The sequence below is a fragment of the Sphaerodactylus townsendi genome, linkage group LG03 (genome assembly GCF_021028975.2).
Source record: "Sphaerodactylus townsendi isolate TG3544 linkage group LG03, MPM_Stown_v2.3, whole genome shotgun sequence".
In the NCBI taxonomy this organism is placed as follows: Eukaryota; Metazoa; Chordata; class Lepidosauria; order Squamata; family Sphaerodactylidae; genus Sphaerodactylus; species Sphaerodactylus townsendi.
In genome coordinates, this window is record NC_059427.1 from 152234982 (window position 1) to 152249611 (window position 14630).

Sequence of the window (14630 nt, forward strand, 5' to 3'; positions counted from 1 at the left end):
GGGGGGGGGGGGGTGGGGGGGGGGGGGGGTGGGGGGGGGGGGGGGTGGGGGGGGGGGGGGGTGGGGGGGGGGGGGGGTGGGGGGGGGGGGGGGTGGGGGGGGGGGGGGGTGGGGGGGGGGGGGGGTGGGGGGGGGGGGGGGTGGGGGGGGGGGGGGGTGGGGGGGGGGGGGGGTGGGGGGGGGGGGGGGTGGGGGGGGGGGGGGGTGGGGGGGGGGGGGGGTGGGGGGGGGGGGGGGTGGGGGGGGGGGGGGGTGGGGGGGGGGGGGGGTGGGGGGGGGGGGGGGTGGGGGGGGGGGGGGGTGGGGGGGGGGGGGGGTGGGGGGGGGGGGGGGTGGGGGGGGGGGGGGGTGGGGGGGGGGGGGGGTGGGGGGGGGGGGGGGTGGGGGGGGGGGGGGGTGGGGGGGGGGGGGGGTGGGGGGGGGGGGGGGTGGGGGGGGGGGGGGGTGGGGGGGGGGGGGGGTGGGGGGGGGGGGGGGTGGGGGGGGGGGGGGGTGGGGGGGGGGGGGGGTGGGGGGGGGGGGGGGTGGGGGGGGGGGGGGGTGGGGGGGGGGGGGGGTGGGGGGGGGGGGGGGTGGGGGGGGGGGGGGGTGGGGGGGGGGGGGGGTGGGGGGGGGGGGGGGTGGGGGGGGGGGGGGGTGGGGGGGGGGGGGGGTGGGGGGGGGGGGGGGTGGGGGGGGGGGGGGGTGGGGGGGGGGGGGGGTGGGGGGGGGGGGGGGTGGGGGGGGGGGGGGGTGGGGGGGGGGGGGGGTGGGGGGGGGGGGGGGTGGGGGGGGGGGGGGGTGGGGGGGGGGGGGGGTGGGGGGGGGGGGGGGTGGGGGGGGGGGGGGGTGGGGGGGGGGGGGGGTGGGGGGGGGGGGGGGTGGGGGGGGGGGGGGGTGGGGGGGGGGGGGGGTGGGGGGGGGGGGGGGTGGGGGGGGGGGGGGGTGGGGGGGGGGGGGGGTGGGGGGGGGGGGGGGTGGGGGGGGGGGGGGGTGGGGGGGGGGGGGGGTGGGGGGGGGGGGGGGTGGGGGGGGGGGGGGGTGGGGGGGGGGGGGGGTGGGGGGGGGGGGGGGTGGGGGGGGGGGGGGGTGGGGGGGGGGGGGGGTGGGGGGGGGGGGGGGTGGGGGGGGGGGGGGGTGGGGGGGGGGGGGGGTGGGGGGGGGGGGGGGTGGGGGGGGGGGGGGGTGGGGGGGGGGGGGGGTGGGGGGGGGGGGGGGTGGGGGGGGGGGGGGGTGGGGGGGGGGGGGGGTGGGGGGGGGGGGGGGTGGGGGGGGGGGGGGGTGGGGGGGGGGGGGGGTGGGGGGGGGGGGGGGTGGGGGGGGGGGGGGGTGGGGGGGGGGGGGGGTGGGGGGGGGGGGGGGTGGGGGGGGGGGGGGGTGGGGGGGGGGGGGGGTGGGGGGGGGGGGGGGTGGGGGGGGGGGGGGGTGGGGGGGGGGGGGGGTGGGGGGGGGGGGGGGTGGGGGGGGGGGGGGGTGGGGGGGGGGGGGGGTGGGGGGGGGGGGGGGTGGGGGGGGGGGGGGGTGGGGGGGGGGGGGGGTGGGGGGGGGGGGGGGTGGGGGGGGGGGGGGGTGGGGGGGGGGGGGGGTGGGGGGGGGGGGGGGTGGGGGGGGGGGGGGGTGGGGGGGGGGGGGGGTGGGGGGGGGGGGGGGTGGGGGGGGGGGGGGGTGGGGGGGGGGGGGGGTGGGGGGGGGGGGGGGTGGGGGGGGGGGGGGGTGGGGGGGGGGGGGGGTGGGGGGGGGGGGGGGTGGGGGGGGGGGGGGGTGGGGGGGGGGGGGGGTGGGGGGGGGGGGGGGTGGGGGGGGGGGGGGGTGGGGGGGGGGGGGGGTGGGGGGGGGGGGGGGTGGGGGGGGGGGGGGGTGGGGGGGGGGGGGGGTGGGGGGGGGGGGGGGTGGGGGGGGGGGGGGGTGGGGGGGGGGGGGGGTGGGGGGGGGGGGGGGTGGGGGGGGGGGGGGGTGGGGGGGGGGGGGGGTGGGGGGGGGGGGGGGTGGGGGGGGGGGGGGGTGGGGGGGGGGGGGGGTGGGGGGGGGGGGGGGTGGGGGGGGGGGGGGGTGGGGGGGGGGGGGGGTGGGGGGGGGGGGGGGTGGGGGGGGGGGGGGGTGGGGGGGGGGGGGGGTGGGGGGGGGGGGGGGTGGGGGGGGGGGGGGGTGGGGGGGGGGGGGGGTGGGGGGGGGGGGGGGTGGGGGGGGGGGGGGGTGGGGGGGGGGGGGGGTGGGGGGGGGGGGGGGTGGGGGGGGGGGGGGGTGGGGGGGGGGGGGGGTGGGGGGGGGGGGGGGTGGGGGGGGGGGGGGGTGGGGGGGGGGGGGGGTGGGGGGGGGGGGGGGTGGGGGGGGGGGGGGGTGGGGGGGGGGGGGGGTGGGGGGGGGGGGGGGTGGGGGGGGGGGGGGGTGGGGGGGGGGGGGGGTGGGGGGGGGGGGGGGTGGGGGGGGGGGGGGGTGGGGGGGGGGGGGGGTGGGGGGGGGGGGGGGTGGGGGGGGGGGGGGGTGGGGGGGGGGGGGGGTGGGGGGGGGGGGGGGTGGGGGGGGGGGGGGGTGGGGGGGGGGGGGGGTGGGGGGGGGGGGGGGTGGGGGGGGGGGGGGGTGGGGGGGGGGGGGGGTGGGGGGGGGGGGGGGTGGGGGGGGGGGGGGGTGGGGGGGGGGGGGGGTGGGGGGGGGGGGGGGTGGGGGGGGGGGGGGGTGGGGGGGGGGGGGGGTGGGGGGGGGGGGGGGTGGGGGGGGGGGGGGGTGGGGGGGGGGGGGGGTGGGGGGGGGGGGGGGTGGGGGGGGGGGGGGGTGGGGGGGGGGGGGGGTGGGGGGGGGGGGGGGTGGGGGGGGGGGGGGGTGGGGGGGGGGGGGGGTGGGGGGGGGGGGGGGTGGGGGGGGGGGGGGGTGGGGGGGGGGGGGGGTGGGGGGGGGGGGGGGTGGGGGGGGGGGGGGGTGGGGGGGGGGGGGGGTGGGGGGGGGGGGGGGTGGGGGGGGGGGGGGGTGGGGGGGGGGGGGGGTGGGGGGGGGGGGGGGTGGGGGGGGGGGGGGGTGGGGGGGGGGGGGGGTGGGGGGGGGGGGGGGTGGGGGGGGGGGGGGGTGGGGGGGGGGGGGGGTGGGGGGGGGGGGGGGTGGGGGGGGGGGGGGGTGGGGGGGGGGGGGGGTGGGGGGGGGGGGGGGTGGGGGGGGGGGGGGGTGGGGGGGGGGGGGGGTGGGGGGGGGGGGGGGTGGGGGGGGGGGGGGGTGGGGGGGGGGGGGGGTGGGGGGGGGGGGGGGTGGGGGGGGGGGGGGGTGGGGGGGGGGGGGGGTGGGGGGGGGGGGGGGTGGGGGGGGGGGGGGGTGGGGGGGGGGGGGGGTGGGGGGGGGGGGGGGTGGGGGGGGGGGGGGGTGGGGGGGGGGGGGGGTGGGGGGGGGGGGGGGTGGGGGGGGGGGGGGGTGGGGGGGGGGGGGGGTGGGGGGGGGGGGGGGTGGGGGGGGGGGGGGGTGGGGGGGGGGGGGGGTGGGGGGGGGGGGGGGTGGGGGGGGGGGGGGGTGGGGGGGGGGGGGGGTGGGGGGGGGGGGGGGTGGGGGGGGGGGGGGGTGGGGGGGGGGGGGGGTGGGGGGGGGGGGGGGTGGGGGGGGGGGGGGGTGGGGGGGGGGGGGGGTGGGGGGGGGGGGGGGTGGGGGGGGGGGGGGGTGGGGGGGGGGGGGGGTGGGGGGGGGGGGGGGTGGGGGGGGGGGGGGGTGGGGGGGGGGGGGGGTGGGGGGGGGGGGGGGTGGGGGGGGGGGGGGGTGGGGGGGGGGGGGGGTGGGGGGGGGGGGGGGTGGGGGGGGGGGGGGGTGGGGGGGGGGGGGGGTGGGGGGGGGGGGGGGTGGGGGGGGGGGGGGGTGGGGGGGGGGGGGGGTGGGGGGGGGGGGGGGTGGGGGGGGGGGGGGGTGGGGGGGGGGGGGGGTGGGGGGGGGGGGGGGTGGGGGGGGGGGGGGGTGGGGGGGGGGGGGGGTGGGGGGGGGGGGGGGTGGGGGGGGGGGGGGGTGGGGGGGGGGGGGGGTGGGGGGGGGGGGGGGTGGGGGGGGGGGGGGGTGGGGGGGGGGGGGGGTGGGGGGGGGGGGGGGTGGGGGGGGGGGGGGGTGGGGGGGGGGGGGGGTGGGGGGGGGGGGGGGTGGGGGGGGGGGGGGGTGGGGGGGGGGGGGGGTGGGGGGGGGGGGGGGTGGGGGGGGGGGGGGGTGGGGGGGGGGGGGGGTGGGGGGGGGGGGGGGTGGGGGGGGGGGGGGGTGGGGGGGGGGGGGGGTGGGGGGGGGGGGGGGTGGGGGGGGGGGGGGGTGGGGGGGGGGGGGGGTGGGGGGGGGGGGGGGTGGGGGGGGGGGGGGGTGGGGGGGGGGGGGGGTGGGGGGGGGGGGGGGTGGGGGGGGGGGGGGGTGGGGGGGGGGGGGGGTGGGGGGGGGGGGGGGTGGGGGGGGGGGGGGGTGGGGGGGGGGGGGGGTGGGGGGGGGGGGGGGTGGGGGGGGGGGGGGGTGGGGGGGGGGGGGGGTGGGGGGGGGGGGGGGTGGGGGGGGGGGGGGGTGGGGGGGGGGGGGGGTGGGGGGGGGGGGGGGTGGGGGGGGGGGGGGGTGGGGGGGGGGGGGGGTGGGGGGGGGGGGGGGTGGGGGGGGGGGGGGGTGGGGGGGGGGGGGGGTGGGGGGGGGGGGGGGTGGGGGGGGGGGGGGGTGGGGGGGGGGGGGGGTGGGGGGGGGGGGGGGTGGGGGGGGGGGGGGGTGGGGGGGGGGGGGGGTGGGGGGGGGGGGGGGTGGGGGGGGGGGGGGGTGGGGGGGGGGGGGGGTGGGGGGGGGGGGGGGTGGGGGGGGGGGGGGGTGGGGGGGGGGGGGGGTGGGGGGGGGGGGGGGTGGGGGGGGGGGGGGGTGGGGGGGGGGGGGGGTGGGGGGGGGGGGGGGTGGGGGGGGGGGGGGGTGGGGGGGGGGGGGGGTGGGGGGGGGGGGGGGTGGGGGGGGGGGGGGGTGGGGGGGGGGGGGGGTGGGGGGGGGGGGGGGTGGGGGGGGGGGGGGGTGGGGGGGGGGGGGGGTGGGGGGGGGGGGGGGTGGGGGGGGGGGGGGGTGGGGGGGGGGGGGGGTGGGGGGGGGGGGGGGTGGGGGGGGGGGGGGGTGGGGGGGGGGGGGGGTGGGGGGGGGGGGGGGTGGGGGGGGGGGGGGGTGGGGGGGGGGGGGGGTGGGGGGGGGGGGGGGTGGGGGGGGGGGGGGGTGGGGGGGGGGGGGGGTGGGGGGGGGGGGGGGTGGGGGGGGGGGGGGGTGGGGGGGGGGGGGGGTGGGGGGGGGGGGGGGTGGGGGGGGGGGGGGGTGGGGGGGGGGGGGGGTGGGGGGGGGGGGGGGTGGGGGGGGGGGGGGGTGGGGGGGGGGGGGGGTGGGGGGGGGGGGGGGTGGGGGGGGGGGGGGGTGGGGGGGGGGGGGGGTGGGGGGGGGGGGGGGTGGGGGGGGGGGGGGGTGGGGGGGGGGGGGGGTGGGGGGGGGGGGGGGTGGGGGGGGGGGGGGGTGGGGGGGGGGGGGGGTGGGGGGGGGGGGGGGTGGGGGGGGGGGGGGGTGGGGGGGGGGGGGGGTGGGGGGGGGGGGGGGTGGGGGGGGGGGGGGGTGGGGGGGGGGGGGGGTGGGGGGGGGGGGGGGTGGGGGGGGGGGGGGGTGGGGGGGGGGGGGGGTGGGGGGGGGGGGGGGTGGGGGGGGGGGGGGGTGGGGGGGGGGGGGGGTGGGGGGGGGGGGGGGTGGGGGGGGGGGGGGGTGGGGGGGGGGGGGGGTGGGGGGGGGGGGGGGTGGGGGGGGGGGGGGGTGGGGGGGGGGGGGGGTGGGGGGGGGGGGGGGTGGGGGGGGGGGGGGGTGGGGGGGGGGGGGGGTGGGGGGGGGGGGGGGTGGGGGGGGGGGGGGGTGGGGGGGGGGGGGGGTGGGGGGGGGGGGGGGTGGGGGGGGGGGGGGGTGGGGGGGGGGGGGGGTGGGGGGGGGGGGGGGTGGGGGGGGGGGGGGGTGGGGGGGGGGGGGGGTGGGGGGGGGGGGGGGTGGGGGGGGGGGGGGGTGGGGGGGGGGGGGGGTGGGGGGGGGGGGGGGTGGGGGGGGGGGGGGGTGGGGGGGGGGGGGGGTGGGGGGGGGGGGGGGTGGGGGGGGGGGGGGGTGGGGGGGGGGGGGGGTGGGGGGGGGGGGGGGTGGGGGGGGGGGGGGGTGGGGGGGGGGGGGGGTGGGGGGGGGGGGGGGTGGGGGGGGGGGGGGGTGGGGGGGGGGGGGGGTGGGGGGGGGGGGGGGTGGGGGGGGGGGGGGGTGGGGGGGGGGGGGGGTGGGGGGGGGGGGGGGTGGGGGGGGGGGGGGGTGGGGGGGGGGGGGGGTGGGGGGGGGGGGGGGTGGGGGGGGGGGGGGGTGGGGGGGGGGGGGGGTGGGGGGGGGGGGGGGTGGGGGGGGGGGGGGGTGGGGGGGGGGGGGGGTGGGGGGGGGGGGGGGTGGGGGGGGGGGGGGGTGGGGGGGGGGGGGGGTGGGGGGGGGGGGGGGTGGGGGGGGGGGGGGGTGGGGGGGGGGGGGGGTGGGGGGGGGGGGGGGTGGGGGGGGGGGGGGGTGGGGGGGGGGGGGGGTGGGGGGGGGGGGGGGTGGGGGGGGGGGGGGGTGGGGGGGGGGGGGGGTGGGGGGGGGGGGGGGTGGGGGGGGGGGGGGGTGGGGGGGGGGGGGGGTGGGGGGGGGGGGGGGTGGGGGGGGGGGGGGGTGGGGGGGGGGGGGGGTGGGGGGGGGGGGGGGTGGGGGGGGGGGGGGGTGGGGGGGGGGGGGGGTGGGGGGGGGGGGGGGTGGGGGGGGGGGGGGGTGGGGGGGGGGGGGGGTGGGGGGGGGGGGGGGTGGGGGGGGGGGGGGGTGGGGGGGGGGGGGGGTGGGGGGGGGGGGGGGTGGGGGGGGGGGGGGGTGGGGGGGGGGGGGGGTGGGGGGGGGGGGGGGTGGGGGGGGGGGGGGGTGGGGGGGGGGGGGGGTGGGGGGGGGGGGGGGTGGGGGGGGGGGGGGGTGGGGGGGGGGGGGGGTGGGGGGGGGGGGGGGTGGGGGGGGGGGGGGGTGGGGGGGGGGGGGGGTGGGGGGGGGGGGGGGTGGGGGGGGGGGGGGGTGGGGGGGGGGGGGGGTGGGGGGGGGGGGGGGTGGGGGGGGGGGGGGGTGGGGGGGGGGGGGGGTGGGGGGGGGGGGGGGTGGGGGGGGGGGGGGGTGGGGGGGGGGGGGGGTGGGGGGGGGGGGGGGTGGGGGGGGGGGGGGGTGGGGGGGGGGGGGGGTGGGGGGGGGGGGGGGTGGGGGGGGGGGGGGGTGGGGGGGGGGGGGGGTGGGGGGGGGGGGGGGTGGGGGGGGGGGGGGGTGGGGGGGGGGGGGGGTGGGGGGGGGGGGGGGTGGGGGGGGGGGGGGGTGGGGGGGGGGGGGGGTGGGGGGGGGGGGGGGTGGGGGGGGGGGGGGGTGGGGGGGGGGGGGGGTGGGGGGGGGGGGGGGTGGGGGGGGGGGGGGGTGGGGGGGGGGGGGGGTGGGGGGGGGGGGGGGTGGGGGGGGGGGGGGGTGGGGGGGGGGGGGGGGGGGGGGGGGGGGGGGTGGGGAGGGGGGGGGGTGGGGGGGGGGGGGTGCGGGGGGGGGGGGGGGTGGGGGTGGGGGCGGGGGTGGGGAACGGGCGGGGGAGGGGGGCGGGGGGGGGGGCGGGTGTGGGGGGGGGGGGGCGGGGGGGGGGGGGGGGGGGGGGGGGGGTGGGCGGGGGGGGGGGGGGGCGGGGAGTGGGGGGGGGGTGGGGGGGAAGACCGAGAGCCACAAGGCCAAAGGCAAGTGAGCGAGCCGCCGCCAGCGCCGAGGAAAGAAGGACAAAGGGGCTTGTCTCTAGTTTGAACCCAAAGGCTCTTTTCAGAGCCACCCACCGCTTCTAAAAAAAGAACTGAGCATCTCATGTGAGGTTGGCAAGTACCAGCTCTGCGCTTCTGACTGTCTGCCGTGTCTCTGAGCTCCCGCGGGAAACCTAACAAGTTGTGTTAATTGCGTACTTCACTTTTGGTGTGTGTAACATAAAGTCGGAAGGGGCCTGCTTAAAAGTTACAGAAACTTCAAAGCATGTAATGTTTTTTGTTGTGGATGAGTGCTGCTATCATTCAGGCTTTAAAATGGTTCACATTTTTCAGATGTTATCAAGATGGATATGGCAGTTGATATACTCGGTGTTCTCTGTTAATAGGAATATAGTTTGCAAGATAAAACTAGGGGCTCGTGGGCATCTGGAAGGATGCCACCCCTCTCCACAATAATGCTGTAGCAGTACCATTAAAGTCGTGGAGGGAAAGTGGTTCAACTGGACCAAGGAAATTTTTGCTAAGCTGGCAGAGAGCTGGGGCTGTCAAAAGCTACCCTGGGAATCCCATTGATCCTTAAAGTGTTAGGCTATTAGAATCTAGCAATGCAAGCCTGTTTCTCAAATCCTGTTTGGGAAAGGGAACAAAAGCCCAGTGACATAAACTGCTAGAATAGTTAATTTGGGAGGCATCAGACTCCATACAGGAAAGAGTTACTTTCAAAGCACAAACCCCGGGCTGATTAAGGGTGTTTTTGAAATGTGCAAATAGGAGAATCCAGTGGCTGGTTTGATCACTGTCCTCACTGGCAGTAGATGTTTTCCACCTGTGGAGTACCTTCAGAACAACCTGCCATGGAAGGGAGCAAAAGCAATAACTTTGCTTGGCTGAGTGTTTTCGAGGCCTCTTTTAGACCACAGACTGGTCTTGAAGCTGGTGTCTCCTAACCCAGTGGGAAGGCAGAGAAATGAACAGTCCATCTGTTTGGTCTCTTACCCACTTGTTTGTGTTCGCTAAATGCACAGAGGAGCATTTCAAGGGATTGTCGCTTGCTCATCCACCCTATACTATGCTGATAGCGAAGTCCTAAGCAGTGTGTGTGTTGTGTGTATGTATTGAAGACAATGGGCTTATCTTGGGCTGCACTGTTCTGCTGACCTTCTTTTCGTTAGAGAACCTAGTTACGTTCAGAAAATCTATGCAATACAGTGTGTTTACTTCCTTGTTTTATGTATAGCCCTGACTCAGTGATTTCAGAAAGCTAAAATGTGTTAGACACTCAGTTATTACTTATGAATTTCATATATGCCATGCTTTTTCCCCTCCCCGAAAGCGGCATAGGTCATTCTCTCCACTTCATCCTCAAAACAGCCCTATGAGGTGGGTAAGTAGAAAGGGTGTGACTAACTTAAGGACACTCACTGACTTAACATGAAAGAGCCATACTGGCTCTTTTTAAATTACTGTGATGGCCAGGAAAGTGTGAACTCTTTGTCCTAGGGAATGGTGTGCTACTGAAAGTGTAGGTTGGAAAGTCATACTAAACAGAGCAGTATATTTTTGTAACAAGTAGGGATATGCACCTTGGAAAATCAAGTTGTTATTGTTATGTTTTTCCAGCCCTGGATATGACAGAGCTGAATAATGTCAGTGACTCCACATATTTGGGTGCCAAATAACAGTCCTCCATCCACCCCCTTCTTCAGGATTCCAGAATTATTGGACTCTGCCATTCCTTATGCCATTTCCAGGAGGCTGGAGGGGCTGTTTTTAAGAAAATTAAACAGGGCTGTCAGCGCCTGCCTGATATATAATCCCAAATTTTCTTTTGAACAGAACCAAGTGATCCCTGAACAATGTGTCCCCAGCTATCCTCCATTGGTTCTCATTGGTAGGAGGGGGGAGTCCAAGTTGCTCTGGGGCAAATAATAACCAGACACATAAAAACAAGTCAAGCAACCCCTGGCTCCAAAGTGTCCCAATGCAAACAGAATGAACAAGCCCAAACAATCAATGCAGAACAAGGAGTCCCAGAAGAAGCAAAAGACAGTGTGGCAAGCCTGACACAACAAATTTGAAATACAGAATCCACCACATATGTGACACAAACCAACTCATGCAAAAAAAAGCCCAATGACAATACAATATTTCAAGACTCGTAGATCTAAGTTCAAAACACAGAATCTAAGCCAAGTTAACCTGGCAAACCAATACCGAGCCCTGTTATAAAAGCACTAACAAAGACCAAGCAAAACTGAAGGAAAAAGTATTCATAGGAGCCTTAAAAGATGGTTCCTAATATTTGTGGTGTAACTGCAACATGTTTCCAGCATTTTGAGAAGTCATTCACCAATACCCTAAGTCTCAGATGCCACACACACTTGAATATAACTGATAAGATAATTTATAGATATATATGGACCATAATTATCTAGATGCACATTCCTAGTAATGATGTTATTATCATGGTAATCTGGAGAACCGGGTTTGATTCCCCACTTCCCAAATGAGTGGCAGACTCTTAGGCAAACTGGATTTGTTTTCTCACTCCTCCACATGAACTCTGCTGGGTGATCTTGGGCTTCTCTCCGCCTCATCTCAGAACTCTCTCAGTGCCTGTTATTGAGAGAGGAAGGGAAGGAAGCCACTTGGAGGCTCCTTACAGGAGGGAAAAGCAGGGTAGGACTCAGACAATAGGTAGATAGTACTTTACCAGAAAGTGCACCCTATTGGGACCTCTGTTTGCACCTGTGATGATTAAACATCTTTCAGGTTGTATGTATTGACATTGGAACAAGTTGAAATGAGCTGCCACTCTTGTCTGAGTAAAATGAGGCTACTTTAGGCAAACTGGTCTTCAGGCAAGGAAGCTTCAAGTGCCTTATCTCAGAAGTTGGATTATTTTCTTAATCTGTGACATAGAGAAGACAAAGAAGCATACCTTGAGATAACCACTGTTTGTGTTTTGTCCCCTCCCCACAGGCCGTGTATCTTACAAAGAAGAGTTATGGTAGACTACCACAAGATTGACTCAAGTATAACATTTCGTTGCTAGGGTTTGAGGAAATTGACACTCGAGAATGGTGCATCCCTGATTGCAGAAGCCCTGTTCTTTTCTAAAGAAGAACCTGAGACCATCTATGAATGAGTCTGGCCTGATGCAGAGCCTGCACACCAGGTGGATGGCTCAAAACAGAGTGGTAGGAGGGACTTGAAAGACTGGACAAATGGTGATAACTTCCTGTGTCACTAGGGCAGCCCATGCCCTACAGCAAACTGAAGGGAGAATTGTAAACCCCTTCACAGATTGCCCAGATGCATTTGGTGTTATGCATGCATACAGACCTTGATGGAAAGAGAAAGGGCTCATGAGAAAAGATTGCCAATGGACACCAAGTTTTTCACTGCTCAAAGCACTCACTAGGACTATACAAGTGGTATGTGACCCATACTAAAGTCAAATACATGGAACATCTAGTAGTAGAAGGGGATGGCCAAATGGAAGAGTGGGGGTCCCTAAAGCATGCCCTCAAAGGATCCTGAAAACCTCCAATGACGAGATACTTTGCTACAAATTCTAACTGAGTTTGCACTTTGTTTCAAGGCAGGGGAAGAGGTTTCTAATCACGTGTTGCATCAATAAGCAACCATTAAGAAGATCATGAGCTAGAAAGTGAGAAGCTTCCCCTTTTCAAAACATCCAAGTGGACCATACAAAAATGCCTATTAAAACTAAACTGCAGGCATTATCAAAGGCCCTCATGTGTGTTTGGCTGCTCTCTAGAGGAAGCTAAGTCAGTGGTGGGATCCACAAATTTTAATAACAGGTTCCGATGGTGGTGGGATTCAAACAGTGGCACACACACCTCCAGTCCCTGTTGGGCAGGGAGGTTGCTTTAGTAACCCCTTCTCGGCACTCAGAAAAAATTAGTAACCACTTCTAGAGAAGTGAGAAGTGGTTGGATCCCACCTCTGAGTTAAGTCCCTTACTTTTGAGCTATATGGTAAGCCTTTTCCCATGGCCAGTGGAATAAGAGAGACATTATTAGAAATTAGAGATAAAGCGTCAAAAAGACTATGATTTGCCTTGCAGTTTTGTCTTTCCCCTCTTTTCATAATAATACATTGGTACACCAACACATCCTATTAGACCGGTCCACCAACACTAGACTGGAAACTGGTGTTTCCAAATCCACAGACCTGGAGGCATGAATCTTTAAAACCTGACTGAACAGGTCTACTTCAGATATCTCTGATAAGCCATATTGCTGCTATTAATTGATTGCTAATATCTTAAGGTCCAGTAGGAAAGTCATGTTGCCTTTGCCAGACAATTCCAGACTTCAAGGGAGCAACACTAGGCCCCCAGCTGTGACAACAGGGGTCTAGAAGCAGCTAATTTCAGAAACTAACAAAACTTTCCTAAGTGATTTCCAAAATTGATCAGCAGGACATGTGTGTTTGCAACCTTTGTTTTGTTCAGTTCATTTTAACTTTTTTTGGTACTTGCAGGTTTAACTTTCCAGAAAGATGAGCAATACCAATATGTTTTTTCACAGAGACTTCTTTTGGAGGGACAGTATTCCAATCAGTTTCATTTTAGAGAATTATAAAAACCAGAGGTTCTGGAAAGTTATTTGTAATTGGTCTTGGTATTCCCATTATTGGTTAATAGTGTGGAAATTCCAAAAGTTTATACAGGTTTGTGCTTTAAAACCACGTCATTTCTGCCTTGGTGGCGGCTACGGGGCAATAATAGGTATTAGTGAAAGCCCAGTTTATTTGCCCCTTCGGGGTATTTGGACTGGATGGGAGGTAAATTTTCTGTCTCAATTAGGCCCCATCATCCACCCCTGGTTTAAGTGTGGGATGTGCCATCCAAATCCATAAGAACAGCCTGTTCAGATACAATGGACCCCTATAAGTGTTGTGGCAATCACTATATTACTCTCACATGAAACACATGTGATAAATAAAGAAATATTGCTTTTTCAATATATATCATTAAGAATGAAATATGGGTTTATATGTAGTCCTATAACTTAGTATGTGGCTTTTTCAGTATCTATATATGTATATCATTTAAGCATGAAATATGGATTTATATGTATCCCTATAATCTAGCATGTTAGGGGCAAATTGTATTTTTCTTTCTTGCTTTATGAAAAGCTAAATAGACTAATGTTAGGAGGTCAAACGGGCAAAGAGTGGGTTGTGCAGTAGGAAACGCCAAACCGCATAGCCAGCTTATCTAGTAGGTATATCGGAAAAATGAACAAAGAAGTCGCAAGACATGTTAACCACAAAAGTATAGAAAACAAGTCTTAGACTAGTAGAGCAGAAGCTGTGCGCTGGGGAAGGGGGTGTGAAGGGAGTTTTGAGTGGGTGCTAGAAAAGAACAAAGGTGACCTTTCCAACAGACAGATAGAAGAGGTAATAAGTGGAAAGTTGAGAACAATTCTTGGAAGTGGAAGGGCAAATAGGGGACAGAGACAATGTCTGTAATTGGACCATGCCTTAGTCTGTAAACCCTTGGCCCTCCCAATGGGAGTCAAGGGGAGGGAGAACGCCCACTCATCTGAAGGGAATATATGCATGATGTTTGTGACTGTTAGGTGTGCCTCTCTCTGTTGACAGACGTGCGTTGCTTGCAAGAAACGTATCTTAAATAAACTTTGCTGATTCTTCACCAAGCTTTGCCCAAATTCTTTAAAGGTCTTAGACAAATTCTTTAAAGGTCTTAGACATGTGTTTCTGACACACATGAAATTTTCTGTCTGTATGAGAGCTTACACCTTTTTAGGGGGAGTCCCTGGACTTGCTGTGGCAAACTCACATAATCTGAATGCGTATATTTTAGCTAAGACAATCGATGAGATTTCCCATGCCCTGGATCCTGTTCACATAGACTACTGGGAGTTTGAGAGGCCACTTTGCAAAATCACGATGCCATAGATTTTTTATTATTATTACGTCAGAGCCATGGAGTTTCAGAGACTTTGCTGCTTCAACCTCAGTGATATAACTGACTTAATTGACTCTAAAATTAAGAATTTCAACAAATGGGCCAAGGGATTGCAAATTGATCAAGGATTTAATGTTTCCTGGTTAACTTCCTGGCTTCTGAATTTTGGATGGCTAAAGTCGTTCATATGGATGATGCTATGCCGTTATTTATGGTGTTTTGCAACTGTAGTACAATCTTGCAAGGCCTTTATATCCAGACTAGCTTCAGCTAATAAATTGATGTTAAATCTGCCTGCTTCCAAAAATGAGTGAACCTGGGAGGCAGGTGGGCACCGCAGACCTTGGTGGCACCAGACATAGAAGGGAGGCTGGCACTAGGAGCTGCATTGTCATTTGATCTGATGCCAGGACAGGGGAGATGGCAGGACAGAGTATTTCCAGTCAGGCTTTCGTGCTGTGTGCTCTGTTACTGCCCTATAATCTGCCCCTCCCCGTGCCTTCAGCCCCATGAGAGCTTTCAGCTGGCTGAGGAGGTTTGTTGTTTTTCACACCTCCTGGCACCACCAAAATCCCTCTAAAGGTGACACATTTCAGCGCCTCAGGCAGTGGATGGGGTTGTTAATAAGCCTGGCCACAAAAACAGCAGACTGGGGCACTCTAATCTGGAGAACCAGGTTTGATTCCCTGTTCTGCCACTTGAACCGTGGAGGCTTATCTGGTGAACTTGATTAGCTTGTGCAACACATGCCAGCAGGGTGACCTTAGGCTAGTCACAGTTCTTCAGAGCTCTCTCAGCCCCACCCACCTCACAGGGTGTTTGTTGTGGGGGGGGGGGGAGAAAGGGAAAGGAGATTGTCAGCCCCTTTGAGTCTGTCGCATATACATAAAAAGTATTGAAATTGTTAGCTTTGAACTCGGCACTTGATTAGAGAAGCTGAT

At 69.6% G+C, this 14630-nt stretch overlaps 1 protein-coding gene across 5 annotated transcripts in view; it reads left to right on the plus strand.

The window, feature by feature from the left end:
* Positions 1 to 12356, plus strand: part of LOC125429667 (histone H2A type 2-C) — a 49992-nt gene extending 37636 nt beyond the window's left edge. Inside the window, exons 2-4 of one of the 5 annotated variants that reach the window (XR_007244025.1) lie at positions 7700 to 7932; positions 9058 to 9108; positions 10707 to 12356. Coding sequence is in view for 2 of the 5 variants with exons in the window: in XM_048490985.1 (XP_048346942.1) it covers positions 10707 to 10738 (32 nt within the window). In the remaining 3 variants the exon portion in view is untranslated. Of the gene's footprint in view, positions 1 to 7699; positions 7988 to 9057; positions 9109 to 10706 lie in introns of those variants that run through there. The other 4 variants (XR_007244024.1, XR_007244023.1, XM_048490985.1 and 1 more) reach the window with 4 other exon arrangements.
* Positions 12357 to 14630: the final 2274 nt, after the last annotated feature.